The following is an 18,028-nucleotide window of genomic DNA, read 5'->3' as shown; positions in this document are numbered from 1 at the left end:
ATCTAAAGGGTTTTTGAAAATGATCCCAACTGTTCCTGGACTTCCTGGCTTCTGTTTTCTCCTTGAAGCCACCATGTTTAATCATTCTTAGGAAAAAAATACATATCTTTCATTTTTGCCCTCTGAGAAGTGCCTGTTCTCAAATTTTGTTAAACTCCATAAAATCACCAAGTCCAAAATATATTAGCACTACATGTAGTAGAAGCCATTTGCCTTAAAGCAAAAACAAAACAAAAAAGGAGCCATTGCATCTTGGGGTTCTCTCATACTCTCATTTAGAGACTTCAACAACAATAAAAAAGTTTTGCGTAGTGATGGGAGCAAAATCCTTCACACGTCTTTTTCACAAGAAAGTTTCATTTTCTCCTGATTTCCTCACTCCCCCTTGACAGCGCCATCATTCTTCTTTATTTTTTCCCTCCGCTTTTTCCCCTTTGTCTTTCACTTCTTTCCTCCCCCCCTTGTCCTTCACTGAAAGCCCCGCTCATTCAGTTACTTGTTGTCATCTCTCCTTGAAGCTACCACCACTGCTGCTCTGGTCAAGAGGTGTTATTTAAAACCCAGCAGCTCCCTGATGTTGTGCAAAGGCATCATCAATCATGCCAGGAAAAGAAAGCACGGCTCATGTGGGTTCAATTAGAGGCACAGTAGTGGGCAGAAGTGGAAGAATACTTAGAGGGGAGGGCACAGCTGTTCATTTTTAAGGAGAGGAAACTTCACACGTGAAGCATCGCTTGAAGAAGGAGGCGGCTGGGATCTTGGGCAGCAGGAAGGAGACATGATTTCTCGCAAGCTGTTAAAAGTGCCAAGAAGCAAATCTTTCTGACACCAGATTTGTTTTTGTTTGCATTGTCTTCACTGTACTGGACACTGTATCTTTGCAGACCCATTTCGAAGGTGCAGACCCTTGTAAGCCTCTTCTGGAAGGCAGTACGTGAAGGGAAGCGGTTGTCATTATGCCAATCAAAGCAGCAGGAAGTATCCAAAGTGACAGCTAGTAAACCTGACGAGGAAGCCAGGTACTTCACCTAGAGGACGTTGCACAGGATCACGTCCAGGTGGATTTTGAAGATCTCCAAAGAAAGAGACTCCACAACCTGTCTGGGCAGCCTGTTCCAGTGCTCTGTCACCTTAACAGTAAAGAAGTTCTTGTCATATGGAATTGAAACTTCCTGTGTTTCAGTTTGTGCCCAGCACCTTTTGTTCTGTCACTGACCACCACCAAGAAGAGTTTAGCTCCATCCTCTTTACATTCCCCCTCAGCAGAGGGGTTGGACTAGATGATCTCTAGAGGTCCCTTCCAACCTTAACCATTCTGTGATTCTGTCTGATTCATATGGACTGCCATGAGCTGAACGACCTTGTCATTTTGAAACAGATGAACACAGATACGTGCTTGCTCAGACCTCGGATGGGAGATTTGCAAGGGCAGACACAGACATTGCCGCAAAGACACAATGCAAGATATGAAGGTGGTGCTGCTCTGTCTCCAGTCCCAGCTAAACATCCCTGACCTCTGACCTGACGTTGCAGAGAGCTGACCTCCTGGATCATGGCTTTCAGCTGGGATGCTGCCACCAAGCATTGCAAAGATCCTACCTTTGGGGGCATTTTGCAAGAGAAATAAACTGTGATCCTGTGGGTGCCAGCTACAGTAATTTCCATGATAGAACTGTCCTCTTCATTTCCAATCAAATTCACTAATCTTTGCCTCCATTGCAGTAAAGCCATTTATTTTATGTTCTGCTACAAAAATGCATGTGCTTGTATTTGTTGAAGTGATGATACTGAATGATAGATATGATCTAGAATGTATCATTATTTACTCTGACCTTGAAAACCTCAGCTTTTATCATATTAAGTGTGGAACAAATTACTGGAATGAGCTGAGAAACCAGAGTCTTAACCACTTGGTTACTGCTTCTCTGTCTGGAAGTTTTCCAATGTGATCAGGAGAGGAGAAGCTGTAAGTGTCTGGATAGAAGGTCTTCCAGATTTGGCTACTGTTTTTGTTGGGGAAGTTCTACGGGGGAAAATCCAGAGTCAAAAAACATGGTGAAATTAAGTATTGCACATCAAAGTTTAGAACAGAGGCAGAAATAAAGTGTACTGCTAACTAGGAATAGCTTCCAAGGAGAGAATGAGCCCAGGCACATTGCATTTCCAATGAGCTCTCAGGAAGACTGCGGCTGAATTACAAGCGTTAACTTGGGCTAAGTAGATCACACCAAGACTCTCAACTGAATTCTTGGACTTAAGTCTGCTACCACTATGTCTTCCCTGTGCTCAGCCTCGATCTAACATCTGGAAGGACACAATGAAAGACCTATGTTTTTTCTTCAACATTTGAATAGCACCTGCCATCATCAGCTTGGTTTTATGCTTTAATCCCTTGCATTTCCACATCAAATCCCTTGCCCAGCAGCCATGGTGCTTAAGCATTATTTCATGATAACATTTGTTAACGGTGTATGCTGGAACAATCCGGTCTGTAATGCAGAATTACACTGTTGTGTTTTCAGCAGGATTACGGATTTCTTTAGTCTCCAAACTAAGATCTTGACTTTCAGAAGATCATCTCCACCTCCTTTGGAAATCTGTCGAATGCAGGCATGCAGTGCACTTGATTTGAGCCATGAGCTCCATCACTAATTTGGGTGCAATACCTTAAAAATGGCAGACATTCTCTATAATAGTGGATGGGAAATACATAATTTCCACTTTTCTTTTCAAAAATGGATCTGGAGAGTACAGTAGATTGTAAATCTGACATTTATGGTAATGCTGATATGTGTATGAATTATGAAGGCATGGAAGTATGCTGCTGTTCCTTGTTCAGTTGCCATCAGAATCATACAGAAACCTTCTGCGGAAACATAGGCATCTTCACATCACAATGTGTCTACAGAATATATATATATATATTTTTTACAGTAAAGCCTATCTGATAACCAACAAAGATTTAACAGTCACTGGTGAGCAAAATGATTGAAAACGAGGACCCAGATGTCACCTTATGCGCGAACTCCATGAATCCCAAGATGTTCTACTCTAAATTTGTAGAAGATACCTTTTTTTTTTTTTTTTCCATCAGCACTGCTCCCTGTTTAAATAAACTCCATAGTCTAGAAAAGAGATTTTGTGCCCACTTGGGAAGTGTCCAGTTTCTCAGCTCTGGGACTGCTTTTTCCATTCTAAATGCAACCATATATCAAAGGGAGACAGGTCTGAACTTCTGTTGAAACCATTAGGGTGTTTTTGCAAAAGGGAATCCAGGTCTCTTTGATGTGTACTAGAAAAATTCCTCTTCCTTTTATAAACTCAGATCAATGGTTGGTGGTGCAAGTCTCCTCTGAGCATAGTAATCCTTAATAAAATATTCCCTGGAGGCATGAGAATGCTGGTGTACGGCTTGGTCAGAGTCTTTGCTGGTGTCTACCCTTTCCACCGTATCTTGTATTGGGCTCTTTATATTTCTTTTTCTTCTGTCCCTCTCTCTAATCTGATGTGGAAAAGATTAGTATTGCTTTCAGATTCTTCACCTCTTTTTTCTTTTATTTTTTAATCATCCTCCCTTTTTAATTAAAAAGTAGATAATATTGTTTGTTCTGCTTCCTTTGGCAGATATCTGTCCTTTGGTCATCTGATAAATCCTTACTCTTGGCCTTGGAAGGGTGGCTCCTTTACCTCCCTTTCTTTCCTTTTTTTTTTTTTCTTTTTTTTTTCCTTTTTTTTAAAAATTCCCTCTCTTTTCCAAGTGTTCCAGGATTTGTCTGCTGCATTCTTTGAGTTGTTCCTCAAATCCATGGAAGTGTAGCTTCTCAGTAGCAATGAGTAGCATCTGGGGAGTGAAGCACTGAGTCTATATTCAACCTCTGCCTTTCATGACTTTCTGGACCAGGTGCCAGGTGAAATTATGGGCAGGATGCTCTTAGGTTTGTGAATTGCAAGCTCTTCCAGGCAAAAGCCTGTCTTTCAAGCATGCACAACCCTAGTGCCAGGGCAGCATGCCCTAATTTCATTTGGATCAGTTCAATAATAGAAGCAATAGCAGTACCTGTCAATACTTGAACATGATGTTGGTGTGACCCAAACCAACCTCTTAGATACCTCAGTCCCATAGTGATGGACACCTCTTGGGAGAGATTCGGACAGTAGTTACCAACAGGTTCTTGCCAAGTTTGCTGTTATTTAGACCCCAGCAGTGTACGAAGAATTCATGGTCAATTACTTCCAAGTGACTGTATCATTCCACAGGTAATAGAGGATCAGGGATAACTGTCAGATCCAAACAGCTCAGTTTTTCACACTCCTTTCTGATATCAAGGCAGAACAGCAGGCTCCACAGCTTGTTCCAGAAGGTGATGCAGATAAGAGTCCAGATTATTTGTTGTGTTACATGTTATGTAGCCTTTTACACCACAGCTGATGTTAACCCCCCCCTCCATTTTGGTAGTATTGTTTTCAACCAAACTCAAGAATCCCAAGTAACCATACTCAAGAATCTCTGTATTGCTTTCATTAATGTCTGTAATATTAGTAACCTAAATCTGCCAGAGCATCTTGAAGACTAAGCAGCATCCAGAAAAACAGCCACTTCAGGAGTGAGACAAGGCATTCCTCCCACAGCTGTGATGAGGATTGGAGGGGAAGGAACAAACTTCACCACTGGTGTTGTAAAAAATAAAATAGGTTACTTATGTCTTCAACAACCTGATGTTTATTTATGGGCAAAGGTTTGGTCCAAACTGCAAAGGAAAAATATACCTGTTGATCCTCTAATGCTATTTCTTGTGGACCTGTATGTTTCCAGTAGTCACTGTCCAAATGACATTGACAGTGATCAGCCTTAGCTTTGCATGTGTTGTCAGTCATGAAAATAATGGATGTTATGAAGCTTTAAATGATTTTGCTCTCTCCCTTTCTGGTTACCATGTCTTTAGTTATGTGTCTTTTTTCAGATGGAGTCCAGCATCATCATGACTTGCACAGATGGGAAGTGGAACAAGCAGGTGACCTGTGAGCCTGTGGACTGCGGTGTCCCAGACCAATACCATGTCTACCCAGCCACATTCAACTGCAGCGAAGGGACCACCTTTGGCAAAAAATGCTCCTTCACTTGCCGACCTCCTGCTCTTCTCAAAGGTACTGCAGAGTGTCTGTGCAAGGATTTGGGGATAGCTGCACAGCTAATACAAACTTCTCCTAGGAATATATGTTACTATTCCTGTTATTTTAGAATTACTCATGATATCTTAAATATGAAGAATTATAAGAGTTTCTGGGAAGGTTTATTTATCTTAGAAGTTAGGTTTTCTTTCCGCTCTCTATTACCTTCCTTTGACCTTTTATTGGTTGTGGCTGGCCAAGAAGTAATGACAGTGAATATTGCTTCCATGCAAACAAAACATGGAGAAGTCATGAGGATAAATCAAATTGAGCTCTCTCATCTTATTTCCCATGCCTTCTCTGCTTTCTGTGTCTGGCTCCCTTGTATTCCCCCTCCATGTTTTCTGAAAGACAGGAAAAGACTGAAGGGTCCCATGTTCCAGTGACATATTTCTCTTTCATGTTTTTTTGCTAGTCCTTCTGTTATCTCTCTCCTTTTCCACACTCATCTTGCTTCATATCTGACCTCTTTCTTCTCCCCTCCTTGTTTGTGTGTCACTAAAATTTTCCCAAGAATAATATATTCTTCTTCCTTATTTCCTCTTCCTTTCCTTTCTCCTTCTCTGCTGTTTTTCTGGTAGTACCTCGAACATGTTTTCTGTACTATCCACTCTTCTCCTTATTGAAATGTTGCCCCTTTTGAAGAGGGGCATGTGAATTGTTCATTATTTCAGTGGGAGGATATATTGATCTTCTTCATATGTAACCAAATAGTTCCGTTCTTTTAATCCAACCAATCAACCCACAATGAAAGTTAAAACTACTCAAAAAGGAGACTTTCATCAAAGGAATTCTCTCTCTTGGTTATGAAGAAGTTCATTTTCAGTAAGGAACTGGTTTCTCATCGAAAATGCCTGATGTTAAAAAATGCCTGGCATAAAAATGTTTGTAAAAATAAACAACTTGGAGGAATGCAATGCTATCCTCAGCAGGTAGACTGCTGCTTTTTATGCAATGCATCAGCGGGTAAAAAGTGACAAGACCATGAACTAATGATTCCCCTGGGGGAGCTTGAGGGATGATAACCAAATCTCTAGGTCAAGGCATATACAGCTGTTGTGTGCAGCATCACCTCACTTTTATCCGGGAACTGTCTGAGCTGTGAAGTAAAGGAACCATTTGGTGTACAGCCATCAGTGATGACTAATAGATATTGTCACTAAGCTTCTGGAGAACGGTGTTTGAATGACTCATGACTAATTCAATCACTGACGTCATGACAGCTGATGTTGGTAATGTCACAGCTTATCACTTTGCAGTGGCAAGTATGATATCACCATGGCTGGTTTGCAGAGCTGCTGCATGAGTCAGAGCAAAAGAGCATGGTGCTGCTCTAGAAAAGAGTTCCCTTCTGCACAAAATACCTCTGCTATCATCTGCAATGGGAAAGGGGAGAAAGAAAGCCTGGGCTGATTTAATGAAGCTTCTCTTATCTTTGTGGGTAGGTTAAGAGGGCTCCTCCGCATACCTTCCTGAGCCCTCTGGAGCCGTTTGTTTCTTCTTCTTTGAATTCCAGCCTCCTGTTCCAGCTCTCTTCCTTCCCTCTTAGAGAGATGGCATTACTCTGGCATTAGCAGTTTGTCAGTATTGTTTTGGATAACTCAGAAGTCGGCTTACTATTGAAAATATGTCTTGTGGGTTGAATAGAGTTCCCGCAGCAATGGTCAGGGATTTCAATAGAGTATTAGGGATTTTTGAAGGGTTAGTGGCTCATGGCTGTGTTTTTTTTTCCTTAGGAAAGGCTTATATCTTTTTTTGACATACAGTATAAAATATCACAGACTATAAAATACACTGAGACTAGGCTACTTTTAGCTTAACTTTCTGAAACCAAGTAGGTCATGGCAGAGGCAAATAAATCTATTGTACCTTTTACCTTTGAGGTGTTGTTCAAGCAAGCTTCCTAAGGAAAACGAGTTTCTAATGAGTATTTTGAATCATATTTATCACAGTACTCCCAAAGGACTGAGAGTCCCCAGCTGAGAATGGCTGCTCATTGTGTTGGAGTAGTGTGTCTAATACTAACAGATGCTGCTTCAAACTGCTCAAAATTGGCATAAAAAGGATAGATTAAGGGAAGGGATATAACACAAGCAGAATAAAGGACGTAATGGCTGCAATCACTCTGTTAATAGCATGGTTTTGGAGAGAAGGGGGTTGATGTAGGGGGCAAGCCTTCTTTCAGGTTAGCAGAACAACAAAGTAAGGGAGTATAAAAGAATATAAAGCCATTTGGTTCCCCTATGCTGCAGCATTTCCTGAAATAAGCACTGTCTGCCCATTGTCTCCTGAAAACAGAGTCCTTAATGATTTAATGCCATTATCCACAAAGAGCAAATGCATAAGAATGCATGAATTCAGAGCTGAATTTGTCAAACAGACTGAGGTGGCTTTTGATATATTATGGGTGTAACGACATTTGGGGAAAAAACCTATTCAGTTGAATGCTATTAACTTTACTCACTGTCCTTCTCAGGAAACAACAGCAACTTGACCTGCATGGAGGATGGGCTGTGGTCTTTTCCGGAGGCTCTGTGTGAGCTCATGTGTAGAGCACCCTCCATAGTTCCCAATGCAGATCTTCAGACTACTCGTTGCCGAGAAGATAAGCACAAAGTGGGATCATTTTGCAAATACAAATGCAAACCAGGTTACCATGTCCCTGGATCCTCCAGAAAAGCAAGGAAGTACGTAAAATAGAAATGCTGAGCAATCAATATGATTCAGGAAGCCATGAGTTAAAAAGATTTGGGAAAACAAAGATGGGTTGTTTGTAACAAGCTTTATGTGTTGTATGGATTTTCATGGGACAATTTCCTTATGCAGAGAGTCATGCAGTTTCAACGGGATTTAGGCACCTAACTCTGGTTCTTTTGGAACTCCTAGCCAATGCTCAGAAAACAGACCTTAGAAATATCCTTTGATATGCAGTCTAGGGAGTCCCCTTTGAAAATTCTCGGGAAAGGGTTAGCACTATCATATATTTTTGACTCTGCACAAAGCCGCTTCAAACCAACCACAGCCCACAAGCCTGGGAAGCAGTCTCCAAGACTGAAAGAGGAGTTAAGGCTAGGCAGCTGAGTGTTGGCTTTGCAAATAATTATTATTTTCATTCAGAGACCCCATGACACAGATTCACAACTTGTTCCCCATATGTTAAAAGCCACCTCCTTCAACCTGCTAGCGGAGCTCAGAGGCTTTAGAAGGTCTTAGCTGACCCAGCCATTCACTAAATGGTCTTGTTTGTTTCTGCATGGAAAGGCGAGCCTTTAAGATCCAGTGCACGCAAGACGGCACGTGGCTGCCCGGTGCTTGTGTGCCTGTTACCTGTGACCCTCCACCTTCCAAGTTTCATGGGCTCTACCAGTGCTCCAATGGCTTCCAGTTCAACAGTGAGTGCAGGATCAAGTGCGAAGATGATGACAATCAGTCGGTGAGTCACTCATATCCAAATAATCTAAACCATAGAAGTGTGTCTTCACCATATGACTTCAAAGGACCTTCATCTTGGAGAGACTAAGTACCATAACTCCCTTGAGCCCTTGTCAGACCAGAAGTTAGAGTGTTGGAAGTGGATAGGCTGTTGAGTGGAAATTCTTCTTTTTTGAGCACTCTAGATCAAAACCATATTCCCCAGGTTTTGGCAGGGCTCCAGGCCACCTTAGGAACAGCTTGTTTAGTCCTTCCTCAGGGCACTGTACCGTGCTGGTCTAGCACATCTCGGTGTGTGTGAAAAAAGGCAGTGCAATAGGGAAGGGAAGTCCAAAATTCAGGTCACTATGTGAAGAGCCTAGAAATAATTTGGGGTTATTTGTTTATGTATTTATTTATTTTTATCACAGTAGTAATGGCATTAGTTATTACCCATTGAGAACTAGAATGTGTGACTTGCTGTTTTCTGGATGAATAAGCAGCTGAAAGATCTGCCTCAGGTGGCTCTATAACCTAGCTTGGCAATTACCAAATATGGTTTATGGTATTATATTAATATAGGAGGAAATAAGAAGTAATGAATGAAAGTAAGAAAGATATCATTTGCATTCACTTGTCATGTTCTGTACATGAGGTTTTTTTTTTGTGTTCTGTTTTACCTTTCTGTGCTCTCCAGTTCTTTTTTTCCCATTACTGTATCTGTGTGTGTCATATGATAATTTAACTTTGTAGGGATTATGACTGTTTGGCCAAACTGTTCCTAAACTTTCATGTTGTCTGCCTGTGAAGATGTCATTAAACACCAGAGGTCAGATTCTTATCTGGCAGAGATCATCACATTGCCTTTGACGTCCTAGGAGCTGTGACTGACACCAGAAGCAGGTCTAGCCTTTAATGTCTAATTTGAAATGCTTGGTTGTCTTCACTAGAGGCAGTTATAGTTTGTGAGATGGTAACTTCCCCCAGAAGTGCTGTTGCTTAATACATTTGGGAAGTGAAAGTTGGGGATACAGAAGCTGTCGTTACTATAAACAGTGCAGAGAATGCCCTGCCAAAGGACTTTTAATAAAATTCCAGTTTCTGAAGACATACTAAAAATGGGCCTGGTCTGCTTTAGATCCAGTAATCTGAAAGACACCTCTGATATGTGTATATCACATATTAAAAGCTACAGCTACAGAAGAAACAGCAATCAGATTTAATGTGATGAGAAAACTGCACTTGCTACTCACATTCTCTGCAGAGCTGACCTGCCAGCTTCATGTTAGAGAGAGAACCTCAGAATATTCAATTTTTTGTGTCAGAGCACCTGAAAACAGTGTGATTTTATAAGGCTTATGTGAGGTTTCAGGCCTTGTGAAGTGAAAAGTTGCTAGTATTGAACATAGGTGTAGTTTGCATGGAGGCTCTGGAATATTTGACCTGTGGCTTGTGCACCTATGACTTGCTCTGACTAATCAGTATGGTGGAGGACATGTACCATCTTTGCTACTACAGGATAACGAGGCCACCAGTGTAATGACAACTGGTCTTATCTGTTTATATGTTTGTTTTTAAATGAGCTAGTCATGAAGAGGTACAAGCAATAGCATCAGGGTTAGAGCAATAATGAAGTGAGTTGTGGAAACTGGGAGATGTAGCTATGCCTCTACTGAAGACTGTAGTGATTGTTGAAGCTAGGAAAGCATCCTTGAGCAAAGGAGCAGATAACATCTTGAGAAAGGGATTTGCAGGGAAAGGTATTTCCAGATATCCCAGAAAATAGATTACAGAAAAAGAGGAAGGGCTCCTGGCCCAAGCCAGACCCACTTGAGAGGTGTTAATTATTTAAGGATTAAACCCCACTAAGTCCCTCTCAGCTATATAAGGTGATAATACACACTGCATCCAAGCAAGAAACCCAGCAGGGATTTTCACAAGAGATTTTACAGGTCAGGGAGTGATGGACAAGATGTTACTATAGCAATGGATATCCTAGGTTCTTGAAGTGCATCACAGTAACTATACAATAGTACCTCAAGCATAGCCAACTCCAGGAATATAAATCAGGCTTCATGGCTCACCTTTAAAGATCATGGTTGAACTCTGGCACACAAATCGTGGTGGAAATGCACCATACTTGCTAAAACAGCAAATTGTGCTCAATTATCAGTTAGCAATTTCTTCTCGAATTTGTCACCACCCTGAAAGACCATTATTCAGCTGTATGTTTCGTATATCTCAGAGCATATCAAAGATACAGAATTAATTACCAGGATCTAATGGTCATTTGAGCAGGTTCCCCACCCTGCCATCCAGAGCAAAACTCTTCCATTCCTCAATGTTGTACACAAATCACATGAACAGTCAGACTTAAATTAGTCCATCTCTGCAAAACTGACCCTTAAGTGAAAGTCACCAACCTGGATCACACCCTGAGCCCATCTGGTCCATTTTCCTTTCATATGAATTTCTTATTATTTCTGTCAATTACTTCTATGTTATTGCTTCAAGACCAGGTGTCTAGAGAAGGGAAAACAGGTCCCATGCAGTAGCCTGTCAGTAACACCCCTTTGTAGCTTCACTAAACATTATGTTCATTAATGAAGCTGAGCAGGGCAGTGTAGGAATATCAAATATAAGCATGCAAGACTGGCATCGAAGGCTTTGAAATCTTCCACTTGGTCCCAGAGACCTGTGCAGATCCCTGTGCAACCAGGGCAGAGGGGCTTGGGGAATAGCTCCAAAGACAAGTTCAGCATGTCTGCTGTGACGGTAAGCTCCGTCCGCGGTCCCAGAAGAGAAAACATGCTAAAAGATCACCAAAGATATCCAGCATAATCTCCAAGACTGTGGTAGGCAGATGGCAGGCAACATGCATGGCGTGTTGAAAAGGCAAGGAGAAGAAAAGATCCTGCATGGTTTTGCCACCCAGCACAGCCCAAACTAGCATCTGTTGTTGGAGGTTTGGAGCCCAATCACAGGAGATACCCTCCTGTTGAGTGTCCCACATTATCCAGTGGTTTTTAGGCTCACAGATCCTTCAGAACAGCTTGTGCAGAAATCCCCAATGTTATGTGGATAGTTCTGACAAAAGATTGCCTTGTGCACTCCTGTGTTGTTTCCAAAGGGCATGATATTTCCCCTTGGACTTTGGTATTCATTCTTGAGTATTGTACAGAGGATCTTTTCTATAAGAGAAATGTCATATTCTATTCCTTCACCATTCCCACACAGCGGACTTTTTCTCCTTTACACCTGCCTCAGTGCATGTCTGTCACAGACTCTTTACTTGCTGTCACTCAAGGCAGTCAAGCTCTAAAGAGCACGTTCTGCCCTGCTAAGCAGCCCTGCTCAGTGTCCTGCTTTCGTGTCTCCTTCAGATGGGCTTTGGAGATTCTGTCTTTTTTCAAGACAAGGATGATGTAACTAGTTAGAAAATGGGAGGAGGAAAAAGATTGTCTGCATTTAACAGAAGCCTCCCAACAACAAGGAGGGCAAATGGGGTGAATATACCTTTACTGTGGCTAGAGTGAGCCAATTTTAAGGTAGAGAACCCGAAAAAGCCCTGTAAAGACATTATATTGAACAGAAGAGGCATGATTGTGTGAGTGCAATCTGCTAGTTTTATTCTTTGGAAGAAAATTCCTTTTTGCCTCACAGGGCTGACAGTCGAGTGGCTTTCCTATCTCTATCAGAACTTTGCTCCCAGCTCAGCTCTGCCTACTGTTCACTTCTTGAACTGAATTTGCTTTTCTTGCTGTTGATTTTGTGACCATCCTCATTATCTCCTTTTGCATTCCCAGGGCCGTGGTAGCAATATGATTCACTGCCGGAAGGATGGCACCTGGAGCGGCTCCTTTCATCTCTGCAGGGAAATGCAGGGCCAGTGTGCTCTGCCCACCCAGCTGAACAGCCACCTGAAGCTGCAGTGCTCCAGCGGCTACGGAATAGGTTTGTGAGCATCAGCCCTGGCTGCCGGCCACAGCGGGATGCAGCTCTGCTATGGCAGGAGGAGGAGTGAGAAAGAGGAGTGGGATTGAAACCAGAGGGAGAAAGGAGGGAGTCCAGAGTCCTTGAAGTCACCTTCTCTTGTGGACCAATTTCCCTCAGTGAGGGAACGGCTTTTAGGAAACATGAAACTTTTAGAGGTCAGGCATCATGTAACATATGCTCGCTGCCTGCTCTATGCACCATTTCCAGTTTCAGCATGTCCCTTCTTGGCCAGCTGGTTTTAATGGGCAGCCAGCAAGCCAAACTACGCAGGAGATACATCCAGTCCTCAAAACGAAGGGAGAGCTTGTACCTGATTTTGCTCATACACTTCTGTAATCTGTTCCTCCATCTTCCAGCACACACAGACACACACACAGACACACACAGATGCTGCAAGACAGGGAGCTGGCAGGGAAGTCCAGGAGCAGGATAATTCAGTATGGCACTTCTCCCTCCTGTCACCTTCTGGGGTGCTTTAGTGCTCAGCAAAGGGTGCTCCACTTTCGGACTGCTTGCTGCACTCACCTTCACTTTGTGTCACCCCAAGGGACAGATAAATACACTGCAGACTTTATTTTCAGCCCCCGTTCTTGAGGTGGCCCTGCTGTCATGGTTGCAACGTGAGCTTGGCAAGGCCCCTTCTCGCGTCTCCTCCTGCAGCCTGCAGCCCCCTCGTCGCCTCACGCCGTCCCTTTGAACTTGGAAACGCTCCTCGTTGTGCGGCTCCCTCATTACGGTGCAGCCGGCGAGGGACCTCGCGCCTGCTGGCGCTTCCTCCCCAGGGAGGGGAACACGACCTGGATGAGATCACTGCTCTGTAACGATGCCAATTACAGATCATATATCAAAACAATTCCGGCCCGCTCCTCTCTGCAAATGTAAATAACGCAGCGGAGTGCACGCGAGCGAGCAGGCTGCAGCGACTCTTAATGTGGCAAGGCGTTTTGCCCTTGAGATGAGGTTACCTACAAAGGGCGAACGGCTTTTTCCAAGGAGAGAAATACGGAATGCTGGATATGAGGGGAACTTCTCTGCACTGGAAGCGGGGAGGTGTTTGCTGTGGGTGACCACCTTGCTCTACCCCTCTCGCCCCGAGCCTTGCCGGGATGGCTGCTGGCTGCGCTGCAGTGCCTGTTCCCGTCATCAAAGATATTGGGCCCAATTCCAAGCAGGGACAGCGCAGCCTTCATGGAGACGAAGGACTCGCTGTGGTGGCCGGGCCTGTGCTGTGGACCCTCAGCCGGAGCGTGGTGCTCACTGGAGCTACATGAGGAGCTCTGGAAGGGCATGCCAGCGGTTGGCTCTTATCCTCAGCAGATGGAGACATACCACACGCTTTGCTAGGCTCTCCCAGCACTAATTTTAGGATCAGGTGGTTTGGGTTTTCTTCTCTTTTTTTTTGTGTGTGTGTGCTTTTGGAATCCTGATAGATGTCCTTCCAAGAGGTCTCTTGCCATCCACTCACGCACAGTAGGGCTGGTATTAATGGGCTCCAGCGAGTCCATGGAGCCGCTACTGCTTGCGCTAGGAAAGCAAAACAAACCCTGAGCTCCCCACGAGCCTTGCTGGCTGAACAACCCAGGGCTGCTTTGTTCCCACTGCCTCCTCCACATGGGAGGATATGAGAAGGCAGAAGCAGGTGGGGAAAATAATAGCATCCAGTCACGGTCACTCTGAATCCCACACACCTTTGGTAATTCCTCAGACACCTAATCTGCCCTTCCCGGCTGAAGTGTATGTTGAGCCAAAGGTTCAGCTCTCCAAACCAGTGCAGAGATTAATTCCTCCCCTAGTGCTGATTGGAGTGTAGAAATCCTAATGACATGTTTGCAGCAGCTGTGCCATTCAAGAGTGATTTTACAGGGGGGAAATGGTAATGGTCCAACACACTAGGGCTTACGGTTGTGTCACCACAGGGCTCTGGGATATTGCTGCAGAGTATCGCAGCGTGTTTTAATAAAGAAAGGACAGGATTCCCAAAGGGCATGACAGTTAATCAGAGGAAAAGCAGGTTTATGTGTGAACAAAGCCATCATTACCTCTCTGCATACTTCTTATCAAATATGGGGCTTAGGTGATAGCTTGCCTGCAATATCATTAGGCTTGGTCACCGTCCAAAACATTATTATTGAAGGTCTGTAACTTTTGACAGATGAAATGGTAGATTTTTGTCATGTCACAGGTGAGATGAGTTTGGCAGCCTCTCGTTAATCAGTCCCACTACTTGAAAGAGCAATTGAAATGGAAAAAACCTTCAGACTTTCTTGGTGATCTAAAAGAACAAAACCTGATCCCCTCCTTGGAGCTAATAGCCAAAAATGACCTAGGAATAGAGCTCATAAGACAAGGCCCTGGAATATCTGCCACTCCCGTGCTCTCCTGCTGAGATGTTGTGGGATGCAGTCAGCGTTTCATGCATGGCTACAACGTACGTGGTTGCTACTGCTGACTGCTAATTGCCATTTAGGAAAAGGGAACCCTAATCCTATTCTTCCGTGGGAAGGCTACTGAGCTACTGAAAGCGTAAGAAGCTGCTAACTTTATCCTCTCCGTGCTTTGTGCAGGCGCTGAGTGTACCACATCGTGCCTGGATCACAGTCACGAGCCCATCCTTCTGCGTGTGAACGAGACTGTGCAGGACATCCAGCACTGGATGAACCCGCAAAGAGTGAAGGTCAGTGCCTCCTGAATTTACTAATTATATCACCTGGTTACAAGATTACATGCAGTGAGCAAAAAGGTAGCTTTACCCATAGTTTGTCCTGTCAGAAGAAATATATGAAGAAAACTTACACTTTTTGGCAAAGAATTCCTGAACTTTATTCTTTCTTTACATGTTGTTCTAGCAACGTGGTGTCTTCCTGTGCACATGGGTTTCTCTATGTGATTTTCCAGGGAAGATTAGTTCAAGATAAAGCTCTCAAATCAGCATGCTCAGATCCACCCAGCACCTTCAGTGTATCTGATCTCTTGGAAACAGGATTCTTTACACAGGAAAGAAGAAAATTAGACAAATAGAAAATTAGACAAAGGGCACAGGACAGATTTTATTGTCTTCCTCCTCTTCAGTATTTTGCACACCTTGAGTGGCAGGGCTGCATTTTTCGGCATTGCTTTTGGATGACAAAAGAAGCTGATACAGAGGGTATTTCATTTCCCGAACCAGCAGAGCTCACCGAGTCCTCCCCTCTGCCCTTGTCCCGCATGTGATAGATGCCTACTCAGCACAGCTCATTCCAGAGGTCACCACTTGTTCCTCCTATGCACTACAAATGCACAGAGAGCATTAAGCATTCATAGCACCCCCAGGCACCCCCGTGCACCCTCCAGCACGCACTGCTCCTAGTCTGCCTCTGTGGGACACATGCTCCCAGGTAGGGTGCCGTGTACATGCACACTCACCCAGACACATGCTTGCTGCTTGTAGCAAACGGTTGTTTGGCTGCACACCTGCTCTTGGATGCCAGCGGGAGATGTACTCCACTTCTGCATGAAAACCCTCATGCCGTCTACAAAAATATGCCCTCCTGCCTAGCCATACATGTAAACAGGCACTCGTGCATACACAGTATTTATGCAGGTGTAGTCACTTTTCTGGACATGCTCAAATGCATGTCAGAAGATGCTGGCACATTATGTGCAAACAGTGCAGGTTGTTGGTGGTGCTTGAACACTGTCGTCTTTGACATAGTTGGCCCCAGCTTTACATGAGCCCATGTTTTACACATTTTGGGCCAGGTTTAATAAAAGAATGGGCAGACAGCAGAGCCCCAGTACATACGGAAGAGCTTTGACAATCTATTTGCTTCTCCACATGCCTAACGTGTACCCGGGGTTTGGGATTTTTTAAATCAGGGCTTGGCTGTGGGCAGCAAGCTGCTTTGAAAATCTCAGCCACTTTGTATTTCTCTACTTCACACAGAGCCATACGGAGCAATAGAATGAATCCTGGAAAGGGGAGGGAAACATAAGTCCAGAGAACATGACAAGCTCACAGTGTCCTTCCTAGCTTCCCTTTCACTCCAGATGCTGAGTTTATATTACTGCCTAAGCCTAGGCTTTGCCAAGTTTCTGGCGTGAAACATAAAGAAAACTGCTATCTCTGTGTTAGGGGCAATTTCTCACTGGCCCTTCTTCTGAGGGCTAGACTTTAAAGTGGTTTTGTAATTCATGGTGAAATAAAGTGACAGCTTCCCTCCCGTTCTCTGCTGTGCTCCTTCATTTATTGATGCTGGTACGCAGAGGGAGCTGTAACGAGTTTTATACCTGCAGGTCTCTGGAGGGCTCATTAGGCAGCAGGGAAAACATACAGTAGTAAAGGGGGAGATGAGGGGAATGAGGGATGGAGGAGAATTCATGCTTTCCAAGTGGTAAATATGACCTTTTTTTGCCCTTATGGTGAGGATCTTGCAAGAGCTTTAGACTGCGCACAGACATGAATCTGATCCCAGAAACACTATAACTAATGTATGAGATTTGGGCCTTAAAAATTGTATTATGAAATGGAGCGAAGCCCTTAGGGGCACAAAGAGAAAGCACCTCTGTTCCGAATGTTAGTAAACATCCTCCTTTGAAAAAAGAGGGCCGTGTCCCCAGGAACAAGTACTGGTTGAGTTAGGTAGCATTTTCTTCTTGTCCAACTGCAGTAGGGTATGCACAGGACATAAAGGTGAATACTTGCAAGGTAGGGATGAGATCAGGGGGATGATGCTAAAACAAGACGGGCGGAAATTTTTGGAGGGCACTGAAAAACAAAATCCATCATATCCAGCCCTTCAGGTAGGGGAAGACACTGACCGGGAATCAGTGCCTTTCACAGAGCTCTTAAATGATGGAAATGTTGGCACTGGTGGAGTTAGTGAGCACCTGCGGGGACAGGGACTGGGATGCCTTCGTGGAAGGTGCCCATGCCAAGCTGCTCTAGCATTAACAGTGCACTGCAGACCTATCCATGCTCAGTGACAACTTGCTCTTGTATGTAAAGTCATCAGTTGTTTGCATTTACACAGGAATCTTTGTGGATGTCCAAGTACTTGAATGACATGAAAGCAACATTCTTAGGTACTTAATTTTAGGCATAAGTAATGTACAAATTCAGTGCAGTACAAGAAACAGATAAAGGCAGGACCTATGGAGCTAACATTCAAGACAGGCACAGATAAAGCACAGGGAGGGCTGGCAAGAAAAAAAATATTTGTGTGTGGCTGTTAAAGCAACAGCTGTTATGGAAGCAAAGTGGGAAGAGGGAATCATCTCTCCTTTGGGAGTTGTTTAGAGCAGAGCTGTGCAAATCACTTGATTTTTTGGTTCGCTGGAAGTTCTGTCAAATTAAAAAAAAAAAAAAAAAAAGGTTTTAACCAAAGTGACTTTTTTAAAATTGTAATTTCTTGGTGAACCAAAAAACTGGAGAAGAAACATACTGGTTTGAACATAACTTACCATTTCATTTCCA

General features: G+C 43.7%; 1 protein-coding gene across 1 annotated transcript in view; it reads left to right on the top strand.

Annotated features, from left to right (window-relative positions):
- PAPPA (pappalysin 1) overlaps positions 1-18,028 on the top strand; it is a 177,856-nt gene that overhangs the window by 139,338 nt on the left and 20,490 nt on the right. The window contains exons 15-19 of the mRNA XM_010212768.2: positions 4,962-5,145; positions 7,646-7,856; positions 8,431-8,602; positions 12,387-12,534; positions 15,141-15,250. Coding sequence (XP_010211070.1) covers positions 4,962-5,145; positions 7,646-7,856; positions 8,431-8,602; positions 12,387-12,534; positions 15,141-15,250 — 825 coding nt within the window. The remainder of the gene's footprint in view (positions 1-4,961; positions 5,146-7,645; positions 7,857-8,430; positions 8,603-12,386; positions 12,535-15,140; positions 15,251-18,028) is intronic.

The sequence above is a fragment of the Tinamus guttatus genome, unplaced genomic scaffold (genome assembly GCF_059628265.1).
Source record: "Tinamus guttatus ecotype Peru unplaced genomic scaffold, ASM5962826v1 Tinamus_guttatus_pri_ptg000297l, whole genome shotgun sequence".
In the NCBI taxonomy this organism is placed as follows: Eukaryota; Metazoa; Chordata; class Aves; order Tinamiformes; family Tinamidae; genus Tinamus; species Tinamus guttatus.
The sequence above is the reverse complement of the archived record's forward strand: the minus strand, read 5'-3'. Positions and strand labels throughout refer to the sequence as shown.